The 19,113-nt window shown below is 45.0% G+C and overlaps 1 protein-coding gene across 2 annotated transcripts in view; it reads right to left on the bottom strand.

The window, feature by feature from the left end:
- Nucleotides 1–19,113, bottom strand: part of LOC129697360 (calcium and integrin-binding family member 4-like) — a 65,668-nt gene that overhangs the window by 32,845 nt on the left and 13,710 nt on the right. For both annotated transcript variants that reach the window (XM_055635824.1, XM_055635825.1), the window contains exon 3: nt 6,950–7,046. In XM_055635824.1, the coding sequence (XP_055491799.1) occupies nt 6,950–7,046 (97 nt within the window). The remainder of the gene's footprint in view (nt 1–6,949; nt 7,047–19,113) is intronic.

Raw genomic sequence — 19,113 nt, 5'->3', positions numbered from 1 at the left:
GCGACTTCACAAGGCGCGGTTCCACTGCCGGACAGGGTCGACACCATCCGCCGGTTTCCATACACTGTGCACAGCCTGCAGGAGTTCGTCAGCATGGTGGCCTTTTATCACCATTTTGTGCCATCCGCCGTCCACATCATGCTGTATCATCTTCTGGCGGGTAGGCGTAAGGACGTCGAGTGGACTGACAAGGTGGTGGCGGCATTTGACGGCGCAAAAGGGGCCCTTGCTGTGCTGCTGGTTCACCCGCGGAGGATGCCCCCACCGCCCTTAAGGTGGACGTCTCAGAGTCGGCGGTTGGTGTGTCCTGGAACTGACGGACAAGGATTGGCGGCCCCTGGCCTTCTTCAGCCGGCAGGTCACCAATGCCCAGAGGAGGTACAGCGCATTTGACTGCGAGCTCCTGGCTCTGTACCTGGCGGTGCACAACTTCCACTACTTCTTGGAGGGCCGCCCATTCACCGCTTCCACGGACCACAAGCCGTTCACCTTTGCCTTGGCAAAGGTTTCCGACCCCTGGTCTGCACGGCAGCAGCGGCAGTTGGCGTACATCTAGGAGTACACCACCTCCATCCGATTTAAAGAACGGATGGAGAACCGGGTGGCCGACGCGTTGTCCTGCCCCGCCGTCTACACCATTTTCGAGATGACGCCCGGCGTTGATTATTCTGCCATGGTGGAGGCTCAGCTCACGGACGGTGAGATGCCCGCCTACCGGACTCCCATCTCCAGCCTTCGCCTTAAGGATGTCCCTCTCGGCCCTAGCGGAGCAACAATACTTTGCGATGTGACGTCCAGTCAGCCGCGCCACATCATCCCTGCCGCCTGGCGCTGGAGGGTTTTCGACGTGATCCACGGGCTGGCTCACCCATCCTTCCAGGCGACGACGGCACTTGTGGTTGCTCAGTTCATGTGGCACGGTCTGCGCAAGCAGGTTAGCCACTGGGCCCGCACCTGCATTCCATGCCAGATGACAAAAATCCAGCGCCACATCCAGGCGCTCCTCCAGGAGTTCGGTCTACCACGACGGCGGTTCGACCACCTCCACGTGGACATTGTGGGGCTTCTCATGCTGTCCCGCGGCATCACCCACCTCCTCACGGTGGTGGACCGCTTCACGCGGTGGCCGGAGGCCATTCCGCCGGCCGATACTTCGACAGCTACATGCACTCATGCATTGTCCGTGCACTGGATTGCTCGCTTTGGGGTGCTGGTGGACATCTCCTCGGACTGGTAGCCACAGTTCACCTCTGAGCTATGATCGGCCAAGGCTCACCTGTTGGGTGTGCGGCTGCACCACATCACGGCCTATCACCCGCAGGCAAACGGCCTTGTAGAGAGGTTCAACCAGCAGCTCAAGGCAGCGCTGAAGGCGCGACTCTCTGACCCGGACTGGATGGACGCACAGCCGTGGGTCTTGCTGGGCATCCGAATTACGCCTAAGGAGGACTAGGCCTCATCTTCAGAGGAGCGCGTGTACGGGTTGCCGCTCACGGTGCCCGGGTAGTTCGTGCCGTTTGCACCGGGGCAGCAGGAACCGCACTCATCCACCCTACAGCGCCTTGGAAGCGGGTTGGCAGGCTCGCTCCTGTGCCGATGTCCCATCATGGGACATTCCGCCCGCATGTGCCATCAGCCCTCCGGGACTGCCCCTACGTTTTCCTGCGCCTTGACGCCCACCGGACGCCACTCCAGAGGCCGTATGAAGGCCCGTTCCGGGTGCTGGAGCACGGGCAGACGACCTTTGTGTTGGACATGGGGGGCCGGCCGGAGGCCGTGTCGATTGACTGGTTAAAGTCGGCACATTTGGACATTGACCAGCCGGTGCTGGTAGCCCAACCTCGGCAGCGAGTCGCCCCCCTTCGCGGCTCCCTCCACCTGTGCCTCCGCCTGCCGACCTCCATACGCGTTCCGGTCGCGTTGTATGCCCGCCGGTGTGTTTCGTGCCTCCTGATCTGGGGGTTGGGGAGTCCTGTGGCGGCTCCCAAGGGTTGGGCCATTCCATCATCGAACCCCTCGGCACAGGAATGGACTAGTCCGAAAGGCGGCCCTTAGCTACAGGGATAGAGGGCAGGGGTAGGCGCGATTGTTCTCTTGCAGACTCGACTGGACAAGAGAACAACAGCTAATAAAATTCCTCCCGAAATACTTGGCTCTTCGCCATCATTTCGGGCTTATCACCGCGCCACGTTTTATAACTGGTCTTCAAAAACTGCGTAGAATAAATTATCATTGTGCAATTGTGAGTGCAAATCTCCTGCTGCTACCTCATTTTTTGTTTTCTTTCTCCTATCTTCCTTTCACCTATTAGCTTTTTTTACTCTCAGTAACACCTACAACTTATGAATGAAGTATATTCCAAAAAACAAAACAACATGCAGAGCACTTCTGTGTAGATTAATTCATAATATTTAAAAACACCTAAGTTTAATATATCTAGCTACAACTGTATTCCTTGACAACAAATGCTGGTAATATTTCTGCTTTTGGTCAATTGGGAATATCCTATTGGTTACACTAAAGGGAATTTTCAATGTTTACATTTTTCGGCGACCTATGACGGGTGCCGCAGTAGCCGAAAAGGCCGCGTAAGTGGGACAGGCCAATATCATGGGTCCTGCAATATAATGCCCAGTCACAGATTGATTAGGTTGATTTCTGTCATGTTTACCAAGCTATATTAAAAATCTTTGTTTTGTATGCTGGATGCTTTCACCTTTCTCCTATTACACTAGCAAGGCTAACAGAAATGTTTTTGTATGCTGTCCAAAACCATCAGATAATACTAAACGTAAAATCAAACATGTACAATAGCTAGACCAAAGGGGAAAATACAGAGTGCAATTTTCCTCCTGGGATAAATAAAGTTCTATCGTAACGTATCGTATATTGTTACAGGCACGTTATTGTAAGTGAAAATTGACCCCTCTAGCAGTGGTCGATAACAACAGGAGATTCATCCCTGACTTGCAAAAGAAACAATACTGTTGTAAGGTCTTGGCAAATCACTTGACTAAACATATATAAAAATATTTTGTCACTTACCGTATTTCCCGGCAATGAACAATACTGTTGTAAGGTCTTGGCAAATCACTTGACTAAACATATATAAAAATATTTTGTCACTTACCGTATTTCCCGGCAATGAAGACGCTATTTTTAACTCAAAAATAAGGCACGGAAATTTACCTGCGTCTTGGATGCCAAAGGTTAGGTTGTTAGCCAAGAATGATAGACTTGGCTATCCCTCAGTAGAGCAACATCAAGAACGATGTTGCTGTACTGATGAGAAAGTTTAAAGATTTAAAAGTTATAAAATGGATTCAGCTGTAGATTTAGAAGCAATAAAATGGATGCTTTCACCTTTCTCCTATTACACTAGCAAGGCTAACAGAAATGTTTTTGCCCTTCTTCCATAGCATTAGCGAGATAACAGCACATATACATTAATGTTTATAACATAGAGAAAAACAATCAAGGGAATGTTCAGACTCTTGGCTCCTACTCTTTACTCTATAAGATTATAATGTGCGCCAATTAGGTTAAAAAAACCAAATGCTTGATCTGCAGAAAAATAGCTTCTTCAGCATGACCATATATGGGCTAACCCTTCCTCTCTCGGAAGAACCTGCCAATCTTAACAGGCAAGAGGCTGTACAATGCTCTGTAAGATAAAGTATTGCTGAATCGCTGATTATTGGGGTATAAATTGAACATTACCCTGTGTGTGGGGATAGACTGACTCTGCAGTCTGTATTTTACATACTATAAGAATGACGGCCACACCCGCCTGGGTGAAAAAGATTTTACTACTTGACTAATTTTATTGCGTTTTGGTCTCTTTGAAGTGAAATGAACCTTAACATTTTTTTATTTTTTTTTGTTTATGAACCTTAACATTGGCATTGTCGGCAGGACCTTGCTGGAAACTATCTCTGAAGACTGAGTAAGAGGCTACAGTTTGGCCGGGATCTCAAAGGGAGTAGAATGTGCACTATCGGACCCGTTGAGTCTGAACTCCTGAGAGTGCCTGGAAACACTGTGGTCCTTCCCTGTGATCTTTCAGAACAGCCAACGCAAGGTAAGACAAGTTGGTTGTCTGAAGTATTAAGCCAATATTGGGCTGAGTAATGGGCTCTGGACAAGAGTAATGTGGGAGCAATACTCGGTACAGCATATGTGTTATTTGGATCCATATGTGTTAGTTGGATCCAGGAAAACGTAAAGATAACATAATGAATAGTTTTTAAAAAAAGAGAATATGGTTGGCCAAAATAATATTAAACAATTGGTATGTAAAAATTGAAACCTAAGCAAAATATCCACGTGGACCCCTTGTCTGGTATGGCGACCCTGTTTACAGAGAGAGGGGGGATGAGGAACAAATTCGGGGAGAGAAACAAAATTGGAAATTTCCCCCAATCTCCCCCATCCTGGCCACCAGTCACTAACAGCAGGAGCTATCCCACTAAGATTCCGTGAAGGGTGCTCCGGTACTCCTACAGGAAAGGGCTTAAGGCAGAAGAAGATAGAACTGATAAGGAAGATGAGGAAGAAGGGAGAGGGCTTGAGGAAGAAGAAGGGAGAGGGCTTAAGGCTGAAAAGGAAGAGCAGTAATGAATCCAGCAGTGTGAGAGTTAAACAACACAGAACACCAGAGTAAGAGAAACAGCAGATAAATTAAAGAAGTCTGAAAAGGGAAAAAGCTGTTGGCTTTCGAGGCACAGCACCTTAACCACCCCGCAAGAATCGAGGCTGCTCACTTTTGCCCCAAGAACTTTAACATTTTGCAGCCAACAGTGGGTACAGTTTAAAGCAAACTTGAAACAAAATACTCTGATCTGTTAGCAAATACAGGGCTCGTCTCCCTGATAGAGGGAGAGGGGAAAGTATGTGAGTAATCGGACAAGACCCTGAATGACAGGGAATTGGACCAAACCCATTTCTGGGCTTGGTTAATTTCTACCGTCAGTGGATACATTAAACTACTCATTGCTGGTGTCTCTGCCAAAGCACCGCAGCAATTTTCTTCTAACTCTCTCACTCCAACAAGAAGAAGACTTTCACAACTTAAAAACAGCGCTGGCTACTGCAACAGCTACTGCACGCCTTAGCCCTCACAGTCCAACTGGCCATTATCAAGTGCAATCCCCATACAAGTGGCCACAACAAAGTCTCCCGGGGGAATGCCCTAGCTGACATTACTGCCCGCACAGCAAATTACAAATTCTGCACATTGGTCCCCACAGAACCAAACATTCTAGTGGACAGAACGGCTCTGTCAGGCAAGGGAATATGAAGTTAATTAATGTAAAATTCTGCCATGTAAAAAGATCTTAGGTAGCGAGGGGGCTGCGCCGTTGACCCTTTGACGGGCCTCTGGCTCACCCCTCTCGGACAAATTTGTGTACCTGAGGTTTTTCTTTTACACTATATACACTTCCTAACGCTTGCTGATAAGGAGTGAATGGAATGTGGAATGTAGCTTACACTTTGAAGCTTTAATGAAATGACCTGTGTCTAAGGGAGGAGCAATAACAACAGCAACAGAGAATGAGGGTGTAGAGTGAGTGAGTTTAAAGACTGTTACTTGTTTGTGGAACCGGTTCTTGATGAATGTTGAATTAATCCTATAATTCAGATGAAATAGGATGTAATTGAATGAGCTTGCTCATTTACGTGATAAATCTTTGTAGAGTCTCATGTGTTTTAAAAGGTAGTGTCTCTTTAAGAAGTTGCAGTTGTGTGGGCGTTGAGGCGGACACTGTTATTTTCTTTTCCTTTGCTCTTTGGAAATGCATTGGCTATCTATGTGGAAATTATTCACCGTCTTCTCAACTTTTATTTAACAGCGGATGTGGCTCAGCAAAAAGACTGTTCATTTTCTTCGCCGCATAACCTGGCATAAGGATTGGTGACCTTGTCGGTATTTTAAGTTTGATTTCTTCCTATTTCTTACCTTATTTCTTATGCTGGCAACTGATGGGAAGCGGCTGTAAAATGGGAAGCGGCCATAAAAGGACAATGGGGGGGGGGGGGAAAGAGTTCCTTTCACAGCATGTGGGGAGTCTGGCCAGGGTCAGCATGGCCTGGGCTGCACAAATTGGCTTGGCCGTCAGGGGCAAAGTTGCGTGGAGGGCAGGAGCATTGACGAGAGGGTGGGGGATCATGCCAGCACCACACTCACCGCTGCCACCGCACTGCGGGCGTGGAGCCACTGCATTGTGGCCGGGGAGGGAATTAGCTTGTGTGGCTGTGAGCGGCCGCCGGGATTGGACAGCGGAAGTGGCGGCCACCAGCGCCTTCTGCCTGCCAGCCATGGTGTCCTTCGACCATCTCTCTCCCTCTCCCTCTCTCTCCCCCTCCCCCCCCCCCCCTCCCGGAACTGCAGCTAGTCCTGCGTCATGGGGCAAGCGAGCCAACGTGGCAACTGCAGCTGACCTGGGTGTCACAGCCAGACCTGGGGCAAGGGAGCCGACCAGGGACCTACAGCCATTCACAGGGCACGCAGCCGACCTGGGTGTCACAGCCAGACCTAGGGCAAGTGAGCCGACCTGGGAACTGCAGCAATTCGCGGGGCATGCAGCCGACCTGGGTGTCACAGCCAGACCTGGGGCAAGCGAGCCGACCTGGGTGCTACAGCCAGTCCCGGGACGCGAGAGATCTGGGAACTGCAGTCAGTCCCGGGGCACGCAGGCGATCTTGCCAACCCCTGGACTAAACCAAACCCTTGATCATGTCCCGCCATCCTTTTTTCAAAATGTAGCAACCTAAATTGGGGGTGCGTCTTCGACATAGGTGCACCTTCATTGCCGGGAAGTACGGGTAATTGAAATAACTTTAAGAACACATATTTGCTATTATAGGCCCAATGTAACAAATCTCCGTTTCCATACAAAATAATAGAAATACAGGGTTGAACGCAATTAACAGAGGCTTCCATACTCACCCTTAAAGCTGGAATATTGCTGACCTGTTCTGATTTAAGAAATTGTGCCTCACCTTCAGTTGCTCCACGAGTCAATTTAAGAAATGCCTCGTGAATACTGAAATATAAAATATATTGTTGACTAATTTGTTGACTGGAGCTCAAGAATATTATTATTATTCTTTTACTCCCATGTTTGCTCTCTAAGATACCTTTCTTTACTTTACTGTAGCTGTTCTGAAAATCACTTTGTGAAAACACGATGGCCCAAGTGTGAATGCAATACATCGGGGCAAATATCTTGTATATTTCTGTTTCAACTTCAAGAACACCACTAGTTCTTTGTAGTCTCATTTAGAAGAGTTATCCTTCAAAAAAAAAAAGTGAAGATAACTGCCATATTTTGGTTATTCTTTTCTGGCAATTTCATGGGAAAACTGTTGGCATTTAACTGGGTAAATGCAGGCAAGTTTAGGACTCTCCTCACCTGTGTTCAGGTCTTTTTTTAGGCAGAGATAAATAGATCATTGATTATTGGGTGTCAGAGGATATGGTGAGAAGGCAGGAGAATGGGGTTAGGAGGATAGATCAGCAATGATTGAATGGCATAGTAGTCTTGATGGGGCAACTGGCCAAATTCTGCTCCTATCACATATGACCTTTTGACTTTTGGTGTTCAAAAATGGAAGTCTTAAATTTTGGCTTGTTACCATACTCCTCGGATAGATTGCACAAGAATGCTAGCTATAGAACACGAATGATCAAAGTCTCCAGAGTTACATTGGGAAATCTAATTGTGGATCCTCCAAAAGGTTGGACCTGATGTGATAGAATTGGAGGGGCAAGAGGTGGAGGTGTTACATTGCTTATCAGGGAAGATATTACAGCAGTGCTTTGGCCGGATAGATTAGAGGGCTCGTCTAGGGAGGCTATTTGGGTGGAACTGAGAAATGGGAAAGGGGTAGCAACACTTATAGGGGTGTGTTATAGACCGCCAAATGGGGAGCGAGAATTGGAAGAGCATATATGTAAGGAGATTGCAGATATTAGTAGTAAGCACGAGGTAGTGATTGTGGGAGATTTCAATTTTCCACACATGGGAAACACATTCTGTAAATGGGCTGGATGGGTTGGAGTTTGTAAAATGTGTGCAGGATAGTTTTTTGCAGCAATACATAGAAGTACCTACTAGAGAAGGGGCGGTGCTGGACCTCCTGTTAGGAAATGAGACGGGTCAGGTGGCAGAGGTATGCGTTGGGGAACAGTTCGGGACCAGTGATCACAATACCATAAGTTTCAATATAATTATGGAGAGGGTCAGAACGGGACCTAGGATTGAGATTTTTGATTGGAGAAAGGCTAACTTTGAGGAGATGCGAAAGGATTTAAAAGGAGTAAATTGGGACAGTTTGTTGTATGGGAAAGATGTGGAAGAGAAATCGAGGACATTTAAAGGTGAAATTTTAAGAGTATAGAATCTTTATGTCCCTGTTCGGTTGAAAGGAAATAGTAAAAATTGGAAAGAGCCATGGTTTTCAAGGGAAATTGGACACTTGGTTCGGAAAAAGAGAGAGATCTACAATAATTATAGGTAGCATGGAGTAAATTAGGTGCTTGAGGAGTATAAAGAATGTAAAAAGAATCTTAAGAAAGAAATTAGAAAAGCTAAAAGATATGAGGTTGCTTTGGCAAGTAAGGTGAAAGTAAGTCCAAAGGGTTTCTACAGCTATATCAATAGCAAAAGGATAACGAGGGATAAAATTGGTCTATTAGAGAGTCAGAGTGGACAGCTATCTGCAGAACCAAAAGAGATGGGGGAGATATTGAACAATTTATTGTCTTCGGTATTCAACAAGGAGAAGGATATTGAATTATGTGAGGTAAGGGAAACAAGTAGAGTAGCTATGGAAACTATGAGATTCAAAGAAGAGGAAGTACTGACACTTTTGAGAAATATAAAAGTGGATAAGTCTCCAGGTCCGGACAGGATATTCCCTAGGACATTGAGGGAAGTTAGTGTAGAAATAGCAGGGGCTATGACAGAAATATTTCAAATGTCATTAGAAATGGGAATAGTGCCGGAGGATTGGCGTACTGCGCATGTTGTTCCATTGTTTAAAAAGGGGTCTAAGAGTAAACCTAGCAATTATAGACCTGTTAGTTTGACGTCAGTGGTGGGCAAATTAATGGAAAGGATACTTAGAGATAATATATATAAGCATCTGGATAAACAGGGTCTGATTAGGAACAGTCAACATGGATTTGTGCCTGGAAAGTCATGTTTGACTAATCTTCTTGAATTTTTTGAAGAGGTTACTCGAGAAATTGATGAGGGTAAAGCAATGGATGTTGTATATATGGACTTCAGTAAGGCTTTTGACAAGGTTCCTCATGGAAGGTTGGTTAAGAAGGTTCAATTGTTCAGTATTAATGGTGGAGTAGCAAGATGGATTCAACAGTGGCTGAATGGGAGATGCCAGAGAGTAATGCTGCATAGTTGTTTGTCAGGTTGGAGGCCAGTGACGAGTGGGGTGCCACAGGGATCTGTGTTGGGTCCACTGTTGTTTGTCATGTACATCAATGATCTGGATGATGGTGTGGTAAATTGGATTAGTAAGTATGCAGATGATACTAAGGTAGGTGGGGTTGTGGGTAATGAAGTAGATTTTCAAAGTCTATAGAGAGATTTATGCCAGTTGGAAGAGTGGGCTGAAAGATGGCAGATGGAGTTTAATACTGATAAGTGTGAGGTGCTACATCTTGGCAGGACAAATCAAAATAGGACGTACATGGTAAATGGTAGGGAATTGAAGAATGGGATCTGGAAATAACTGTGCACAGTTCCCTGAAAGTGGAATCTCATGTAGATAGGGTGGTAAAGCAAGCTTTTGGTGTGCTGGCCTTTATAAATCAGAGCATTGAGTATAGAAGTTGGGATGTAATGTTAAAATTGTACAAGGCATTGGTGAGGCCAATTCTGGAGTATGGTGTACAATTTTGGTCACCTACTTATAGGAAGGATGTCAACAAAATAGAGAGAGTACAGAGGAGATTTACTAGAATGTTTCCTGGGTTTCAGCAACTAAGTTACAGAGAAAGGTTGAACAATATAGGGCTTTATTCTTTGGAGCGCAGAAGGTTAAGGGGGGACTTGATAGAGGTCTTTAAAATGATGAGAGGGATAGACAGAGTTGACGTGGATAAGCTTTTCCCACTGAGAGTAGGGAAGATTCAAACAAGGGGACATGACTTGAGAATTAAGGGACAAAGTTTAGGGGTAACATGAGGGGGAACTTCTTTACTCAGAGAGTGGGGGCTGTGTGGAATGAGCTTCCAGTGAAGGTGGTGGAGGCAGGTTCGTTTTTATCATTTAAAAATAAATTGGACAGTTATATGGACGGGAAAGGAATGGAGGGTTATGGTCTAAGCGCAAGTATATGGGACTAGGGGGGGAATACGTGTTCGGCACGGACTAGAAGGGTCGAGATGGCCTGTTTCCGTGCTGTAATTAATATGGTTACATGGTTATATGATGCAGAAAATGTGAGCCCAATCATTTCAATGGAGAGTTTATAGCCATGAAGAAGAAAAAGAACATTTTGATAACATGGATCTTATTTAAATTAAATAATATTTAAAAGCATTTTGTGAAATTTAAAGAAAACATGTAAAAAATTCTCAATATTCATGCAATATTTATATTCATTCAAATATGTGAAAAGTTACACCTCAGATCCCTTTAAAATGTTTCCCCTCTCTCCTGTAACCTATGCTCTGTACTTTTACACTTCCCTACCCTGGGAAAAGATTGTGGGTATTCGCCTATCTATGCTCTTTATAATTTTATAAACTTCTATAATGTCGCCCTCAGCCTCCTGCGCTCCGGGGAACAAAGACTCCAACTGTCAAGCCTCTCCTGATAACTCAAACCTTCCCGTAAGATCCTCCTAAATCTTTTTTGCATTTTAATGACTGAATGTACACATTACTCCAAAATTGGCTTTCCCAACTTCTAGTACAGCTCTAACATATCCCAATTTCTGTGCTTAATTCCCTGATCAATGAAGAAAAAGAAGTTGGTAAAGCCATATTTGGAGTATTGTAGAACAACGAGAAGAAGTGTTGCAAGTGCATATTTCCTTGAAAGTGGCGACACAGACAGACAAGCTGGTGAAGAAGGCATATGGCATTCTTTCCTTCATCAGTCACAACAATGAGTAGAGGAATTGGTATACCATGTTACAACTGTACCAGACATTAGTGAGTAGAAGCAAGGAACTCACTTGGAGAGTCTGAAGAAGGGTCTCGACCCGAAACGTCACCCATTCATTCTCTTCAGAGATGCTGCCTGTCCCGCTGAGTTACTCCAGCAGTTTATGTCTAATCACGGATCAGTATTGCCCAAGGACCAAAATCAATTGGCAACACTCCATAATTTAAATATACAGTGCATTCATGAAGTATTCAGACCCCTTCACTTTTTCCACAATTGTTAAGTTACATCCTTATTCTAATATGGATTAAAAAAAATTTTTTTTTATCATCAACCCCATAATAAAAAAGCGCAAACAGGTTAGAATGTTTATTTATTTATTTATTTATTAAATATATTTTATTTTTATTAGAAGTACAGTAAATTACAGTAATACACATCACATATATCTAATTACATTTATTGTACCACTTCGTTTTTCGAGCTTTAAAAAAAGGTAGAAATAAAAGAAGTAAGGAAAGTGAGCAAGAATCGTGAAGGTGCAGGAAAGTGTTGAGAGAAGAAAGCCATTTAGGGAAGAAGTTAGAGAAGGAAGTAAAGAAAGAAAATAGACCCTAGAAAGAAAAGAAAAAACAGGAAAAACAATCGCTCTATTATAACACAAAACTCCGCAAAAAAGGATATACCAACCGTGTTTTTTATTTTTTTTTATTTTATACCCCCCGTTACCAGATCCTGGTACCATTTATATTTTAATATTTCCATAAATGCAGACCACGTCTTTTGGAAGTGGTCTGCTTTGCCTGCTAGGAGTCTCATCTCTTCCAGGTGTAGTGTTTTGAACATGTTTGAAATCCACATTTTTATTGTTGGTATTGGAGCATTTTTCCAAAATTTGACATTAAGCTTTTTTCCCATTATTAGCCCGTAATTAAGTAATTTATTTTGAAACGCGTTTAATTCGGGGTTACCTTCCGATATTCCAAAAATGATCCATTCTGCTTTTGGTACAAGTTTTATTTGAATTAATTTTGTGAAGATTTCCAATATTTAGTTCCAGAATTTGTGGATTTTTATACAAAAAACAAAAGAGTGCGCTATGGTAGCTTCGTGTGACTGACATTTATCACAAATGGGTGAGACATTGGGGAAACGTTTATTTATTTTAGTTTTTGAATAATATAGTCTATGTAATGTTTTAAATTGAATTAGAGTATGTCGTGCATTGATCGAGCATTTATGCACATATAGTAAGTGTTTATCCCAGCTCTCTTTTGAAATTTTTATAGCTAGTTCTTGTTCCCAGTCTCTTCTAATACCATTGGTTGTAGGTATTTCTATATTTAAAATAATGTTGTATAAGTATGATATTAGATTTGTCATGAAGCCACTCCTGCGTTGTCTTGGCTGTGTGCATAGGGTCGTTGTCCTGTTGGACGGTGAACCTCCTCCCCAGTTTGAGGTCCAGCATGCTCTGGCGTAGGTTTTCATCAAGGATCTCTCTGTACTTTGCTCCATTTATCTTTCCCTCGATCCTGACTAGTCTGCCAGTCTTTGCCGCTGAAAAACACCCCCACAGCATGATGCTGCCGCCACCATGCTTCACCATAGGTATGGTATTGGCCAGGTGATGAGCGGTGCCTGGTTTCCTCCAGACATGACACTTGACATTCAGGCCAGAGTTCAATCTTGGTTTCATCAGACCAGAGAATCGTGTTTCTCGTGCCTTTTGGCAAACTCCAAGCGGGCTGTCATGTGCCTTTTACTGAGGAGTGGCTTCCATATAGCCACTCTATCATAAAGGTCTGATTGGTGGAGTGCTGCAGATATAGTTGTTCTTCTGGAAGGTTCTCCCATCTCCACAGAAGAACTCTGGAGCTCTGTCAGAGTGACCATCAGGTTCAAATCAATTCAATTCAATTCAACTTTATTGTCATTGCACAGATACAAGTATGGGTACAACGAAATGCAGTTTAGCGTCTGTTCGTAGTAATAGTGCAATATAGAAATAAAAATACAGAATAAGCAAACAATGTGGACGGAGAGACTGGAGAAATCTATCGGCAGGACTCCGAGTTCAGCAATGTGATAGTGTTGTTGAAGAAGCTGTTCCTCATCCTACTTGTACGAGACCTGAGGCTTCTGTACTGCCTCCCTGATGGGAGGAGGGCAAACAGTCCATGGTTAGGGTGGGAGGGGTCCTTGATGATCTTCCCGGCCCGTCTCAGACACCGTTTTCGGTGGAGGGCATCCATGGCAGGGAGCGGGGCACCGATGATGTACTGAGCGTTGTAGTGCCTTCCTGTCCGCTACGGGGCAACTGCTGTACCATACCGTGAAGCAGGTGGTCAGGATGCTTTCAATGGTACAGCGGTAAAAGTTGGTCAGGATCTGAGGGGACAGGTGAGCTTTCTTGAGCCTCCTCAGGAAGTAAAGGCGCTGCTGCGCTTTTTTGATCAGTTTGGAGGTATTGAGGGACCAGGACAAATCCTCCGAGATGTGTACCCCGAGGAATTTATAGTTGGAGACGCGCTCCACCTCAGTCCCATTTATATGGATGGGGGTATGTCTGCCCCCTCTGTTCTTCCTGAAGTCAACAATAATTTCCTTTGTCTTCTTGGAGTTGAGGACGAGATTATTGTTGGCAAACCAGGCTGCCAGGTGCTGGACCTCCTCCCTTTAGGCTGACTCGTCGTTGTCACTGATCAGTCCTACCACCGTGGTGTCGTCAGCAAATTTAATTATGGCGTTGGAGCCATTCTTAGGGATGCAGTCATGGGTGAAGAGGGAGTAGAGGAGAGGGCTGAGCACACAGCCCTGTGGCACGCCGGTGTTCAGTGTTATAGTGGAGGAGGTGAGGTTGTTGACCCTAACAGACTGTGGTCTGTTGGTGAGGAAATCCAGTGTCCAATTGCAGAGGGAGGGGGAGGTGGCTTGGCCACCTCCCTAACCAAGGCCCTTCTCCCCCGATTGCTCAGTTTGGCCGGGCGGCCAGCTCTATGAAAAATACTTAAGAAGGAACTGCAGATGCTGGAGAGTCTGAAGAAGGGTTTCGGCCCAAAACGTTGCCTATTTCCTTCGCTCCATAGATGCTGCTGCACCCGCTGAGTTTCTCCAGCTTTTTTGTGTACCTATGAAAAGTACTGGTGGTTCCAAAGTTCTTCCATTTAAGAATGACGGAGGCCACTGCGCTCTTCGGGACCTGGAATGCTGCGGACATTATTTTATACCCTTCCCCAGATCTGTGTCTCGGAGATCTGTGAACAATTCCTTCATCTTCATGGCTTGGTTTTTGCTGACATGCACTGTGGAACCTTATATAGACTGGTGTGTGCTTTTCCAAATCATGTCCAATCAATTTCATTTACCACTGGTGGATTCCAATCAAGTTGTAGAAACATCTCAAGGATAAATAATGGAAACAGGATGAAACCTAAGCTCAATGTTTAGTGTCATAGCAAAGGGTCTGAATACTTTGTAAATATGATATTTCAGTTGTTTCCTTTTAATTACTTTGCAAAAATTTCTAAACACCTGTTTTTGCTTCTTCATTCTGGATTGATGATAAAAAAAATAATTTAATCAATTTTAAAATAAGGCTGTAACGTAACAAAATGTGGAAAAAGTGAGGGGGTGTGAATACTTTCTGAATGCACTGTATGTGCACTTCATACAAGCTCTTGCCCTATCCAACGTGCCAATTGGTGCAATCTGTACAAATAAATGATTTTTATAATTCCACATCAAAATTGGAAGCAAATCAGCAACAGCAGCGCCAAGAAAAACGACTCAGTAACATAACTTTGCCGATTACTGAATTACTTGATGACTAAGCATCATTACCCCATCTCATCCTATCCTCAATTGACCTCCAGACCGAGGCAATTTTCAATAGGAAATTAGGAGACATTGATCGATAGCCTGATTTCCCTTTCCTAGCCCAGAGGCCTGAGGTTAATTATAGAATCTAAAGGGCCTGTTCCACTTGGCCGTCATTTGTGCGCCATTTATGCGACCTGGTAGCGTGTGGTTAGCGCGGGACGGGCGCATGGAGTGGCGTGGAGGAGTGTGGTGTTGCGAGCGGTATCGTGCAGCGCTCCAGGATTTCATTCTGAGCGAGATCTTTGCGCACAACCGGTCTGTCGCGTAAATGACGGCCAAGTGGGACACCCTGGGGTGGCGCAACGTCTCACCTCCAACAGCAGCAGAAACAGGCAAGTGATCGCCGAGCTCACCTGGGGCTCACGGCCGTTGCGGATCTGGATTCAGACTGAAGAAGAGTCTCAACCCGAAACATCACCCATTCCTTTTCTCCAGAGATGCTGCCGGTCCCGATGAGTTACTCCAGCTTTTTGTGTCTATCTTCAAATGACGTCACATGCTCCAGACGGTTGTGCAGACGCATGATGACGCGCGCCACCGTCGCGTGTCAGTCACTACCGGCCTGTCGCGTAAATGACGTCCAAGTGGGACAGGCCCTTAAGTGGTATCCTGGGTTTAGTTAACTCACAGATCCTGAATCAAACTAGATCTTCTGATGATTATATCATATTACAATAGTAATTGGTGGATTAGTAATTGTTTTGTCATTAAACAGTGTGATATAGGGATGAGGCTTCTCGCCGGGCCGCGGACTGCGAACATGGCCGGATGCCTTAATCAAGCCGCCGTGGTCTCGATGTCTCCAAGATGGCCGCGGAGAAGCCGGAGCATCACGGGTCAGTCCAGGCCGGAGCCTCGCGGGTCGGAGCCTGTGGCCGACGGAGCTCGGGTCAGCGGAATTCGCGACTGACAGAGCCTGGAATGGCGGAGCCCTCAGATGGGGCCTGGGTTTGTGCAACGGAGGCCCCAGGTTTAACATACCTGATCAAGATCACTGGAGATTGCAACAAATCTCATATCGACCAAAGACAGCACAAAGATACTCACATACACAACACTCCACTACACCACACTGGGGTGGCACAGTGGTGCAGTAGTTGAGTTGTTGCCTTACAGCACCAGAGATCCGTGTTCGATCCTGACTATGGGTTCTGTCTAAAGAGAGTTTGTACATTCTCCTGTGACCACGTGGGTTTTCTCCAGGTGTTCCAGTTTCCGCCCACATTCCGACCATGGGCAGGTTTGTAGGTTAATTGGCTTCTATAAATTGTCCCTAGTGTGTAGATAGAACAGGTTTAGTTTAGAGATACAGCGTGGAAACTCTAGGGACAATTTACAGAAACCACTTAACTTACAAACCTGCATGTCTTTGGATGTGGGAAGAAACCAGACCACCCGGAGAATATCCACACGGTTACAGGAAGAATGTACAAACTCCATACAGACACCACCCATAGTCAAGATCAAACCTGCGACTCTGATGCAGCAAGGCAGCAACTCTACTGCTGCATCGCTATGCTGCCCCAATGGTGTATGGATGATCGTTATTCAGCACAGACTCGTTGGGCCAAAGGGCCTGTTTCCATGCTGTATCTCTAAATTAAACTAAACACCACACTACACTTCACTAGATGCCACTGCACTACACACACCCTCATCTATCCTGGGATATGTGGCAAGCTGCAGAACTCAATGTTGAAATCTCCAAATAACTTGTTACTTTTTCAGTTTGTATCAAGACTGACCATTTTTTGTATGTTTAAGAAAGAACTGCAGATGCTGGAAAAAAAAACGTTGTCGACCATTTTTTGTATCATAATGTTGGCTGAGTTTCGCCATTTTTGTAGTTTGGCCTGGTGGGCGTGTTCTACCTCTAATTTTCTCAATTATGAGGAAGATTTTTGAATTTGAAGAATCCACTGTTCCTCTTTCTGCTGATGCCATACCTGCTGAGCATTCCCAGCATTTTCTATTTCAGATTTTGATCATCTGCATCATCTTTTTTAATCATAAGCACAGTTGGAGCAATATTCAGAGGTGGGTAGGTAGCGTTTTCAGTGAGTTGAGGCTACACTCACGGAGGCAATCATAGTAATTTCTTCAGCATTCTAAAAGATTGCCCATCTCAAATACTATGCCATCGATTTGGAGGGAATGGAGTTCAAAGTTTTGCATTCACTATACTTCATTTGCCATTGCAGCCCCAGTACAAAAGTAGCCAGTTGAGGGATATTTATCAGATTTATGGTTTTTGCAAAAATATTTGTTTTGTGGGAAATGAACAATGATGACACGAATGAATGCCAAGGAAAAATTATGTGTTTGTCGACGACGATTGCCAGACATAGTAATTCTAACTCGTTATACAAAAATCTGCCTGCGTAGCGGACAGTTGTTCTGGCTAGAGTCTGGACTGCCAAAACTGGGGAAGTAGGAATATGAAGAGAATCTTAATGCTATAAATCTCATTCTGACAGTATAGCTAGAGACCTCACTACATTTCCATACATCTGTCCTCAACCTCCTTCTTCTGTTGTTGATGTAGCTGATGGAGGTTGCACATTTTATGTTAGTCATGGTTATGTAGCGAGCAACAACGATAAAGCATCAGGCCCTCTGTGAACACTTCAAGCTTCTTCCTAAGCAGCCAAATAGTTGAATTTCGCCTTGAGAACCCTGAAGGAATTCTCAAAAGGATCTAAGTTGTCTCATGGTTGTGAATGTAATTTCAAACGACCAGGAATGGAGAATGTGTTGTGAGTGTCAGCATCCACCACGTTTATGGTAAATGATTACAGGTTCTCACTACCATTTAAGTGTAGTTTATTTTCCTTCAACTCCCTTTCTAATCTTAATATCTATTATTTTAAAGTCATGTCCATTTATTAATGATTTTTGTTCCAAAGGAAATCCATCCATATTAATAACATTATGTTCATAAAATCTATTAGCAGAATAAGGCCAGTCAGCCCATCAAGACTACTCCGCCAATCAATCATGGCTGATATATCATTCCCTCTCAACCCCATTCTCCTGCCTTCGCCCCATAATCCCTGACAGGTTCAAATTCAAGTTCACATTTATTGCCGCAAGCACCAATTCAGGTACAGTGAAATTTGATTTACCATGCAGCCACACAATCAAAAAGACCACAATACACAAGAGACTATAACATGAACAGCCATCACAGTGGAATCAACATTCTTCACTGTGGTGGAAGGCAATAACGTTCAGTCAGTCCTCCTCCTTTGTTCATCCGTGGTCGGGGCCATGAACCTTCCGCAGTTGCTACTACGGACGGCCCGATGAACAAGTCCTCTCGACGGGATGCTCGAAACTTTGACGTCGGGACAGACGGACACTCCGCGGCTTGGAGGTCCCGGATCGGCCGCTTCCTACCGGAGACCGCTGCTTCACGATGTTATAGGCCGCAGGCCGGCGGTCGGAGCTCTTCTTTGGCGATCTCCAGCGAGGGATCCCAGACTCTGCGATGGAAAGTCCACGCCGCACCTGCGGCTAGAAGTTCCGCAGACCGCGGCTTCAGGATGTTAATAGTCCGTGGGCCAGCGAACGGAGCACTTCTTCTGGCGATCCCCGGCAAAGGATCACCCGGCTCCGCGATGGAAAGTCCGCTCTGCACCCGCTGCTGAAGCTTTGGGCCCGACTCTGGGAGAGGTCACACCAATCCAAGCTGTTAGGCCGCGAGGGAGGGCGAAAATGCGACAAGGAGAAAAGTAACATTCCACCGAGGTAAGTGACTGACAAACAGTTTCCTCCTATTTCCCCCACACTAAAACATACTAAAACACACTTTTAGACACAGTAAAAACAAAAAAAAGTCGAAAAGAAGAACAGCTGTGAGGCGCCACCCAGTGGACTATTATATGGACTGTATATGGACTCCATTACAAATTAAAAATCTGTCAATCTCTGTCTTAAAATATCCATTTACGGCCTCCACAGCCATCTGTGGCAATGAATTCCACAGATTCGCCACCCTCTAACTAAAGAAATTAATTCTTATCTCCTTTTTAAAGGTACATCCTTGCTATGACCTCTGGTCCTAGACTCTCCCACTAGTGGAAACATC

Source organism: Leucoraja erinacea, chromosome 5, assembly GCF_028641065.1.
Source record: "Leucoraja erinacea ecotype New England chromosome 5, Leri_hhj_1, whole genome shotgun sequence".
Classification (NCBI taxonomy): Eukaryota; Metazoa; Chordata; class Chondrichthyes; order Rajiformes; family Rajidae; genus Leucoraja; species Leucoraja erinaceus.
Note: the sequence above shows the minus strand (reverse complement) of the source record. Positions and strands in the feature narration are given on the sequence as shown.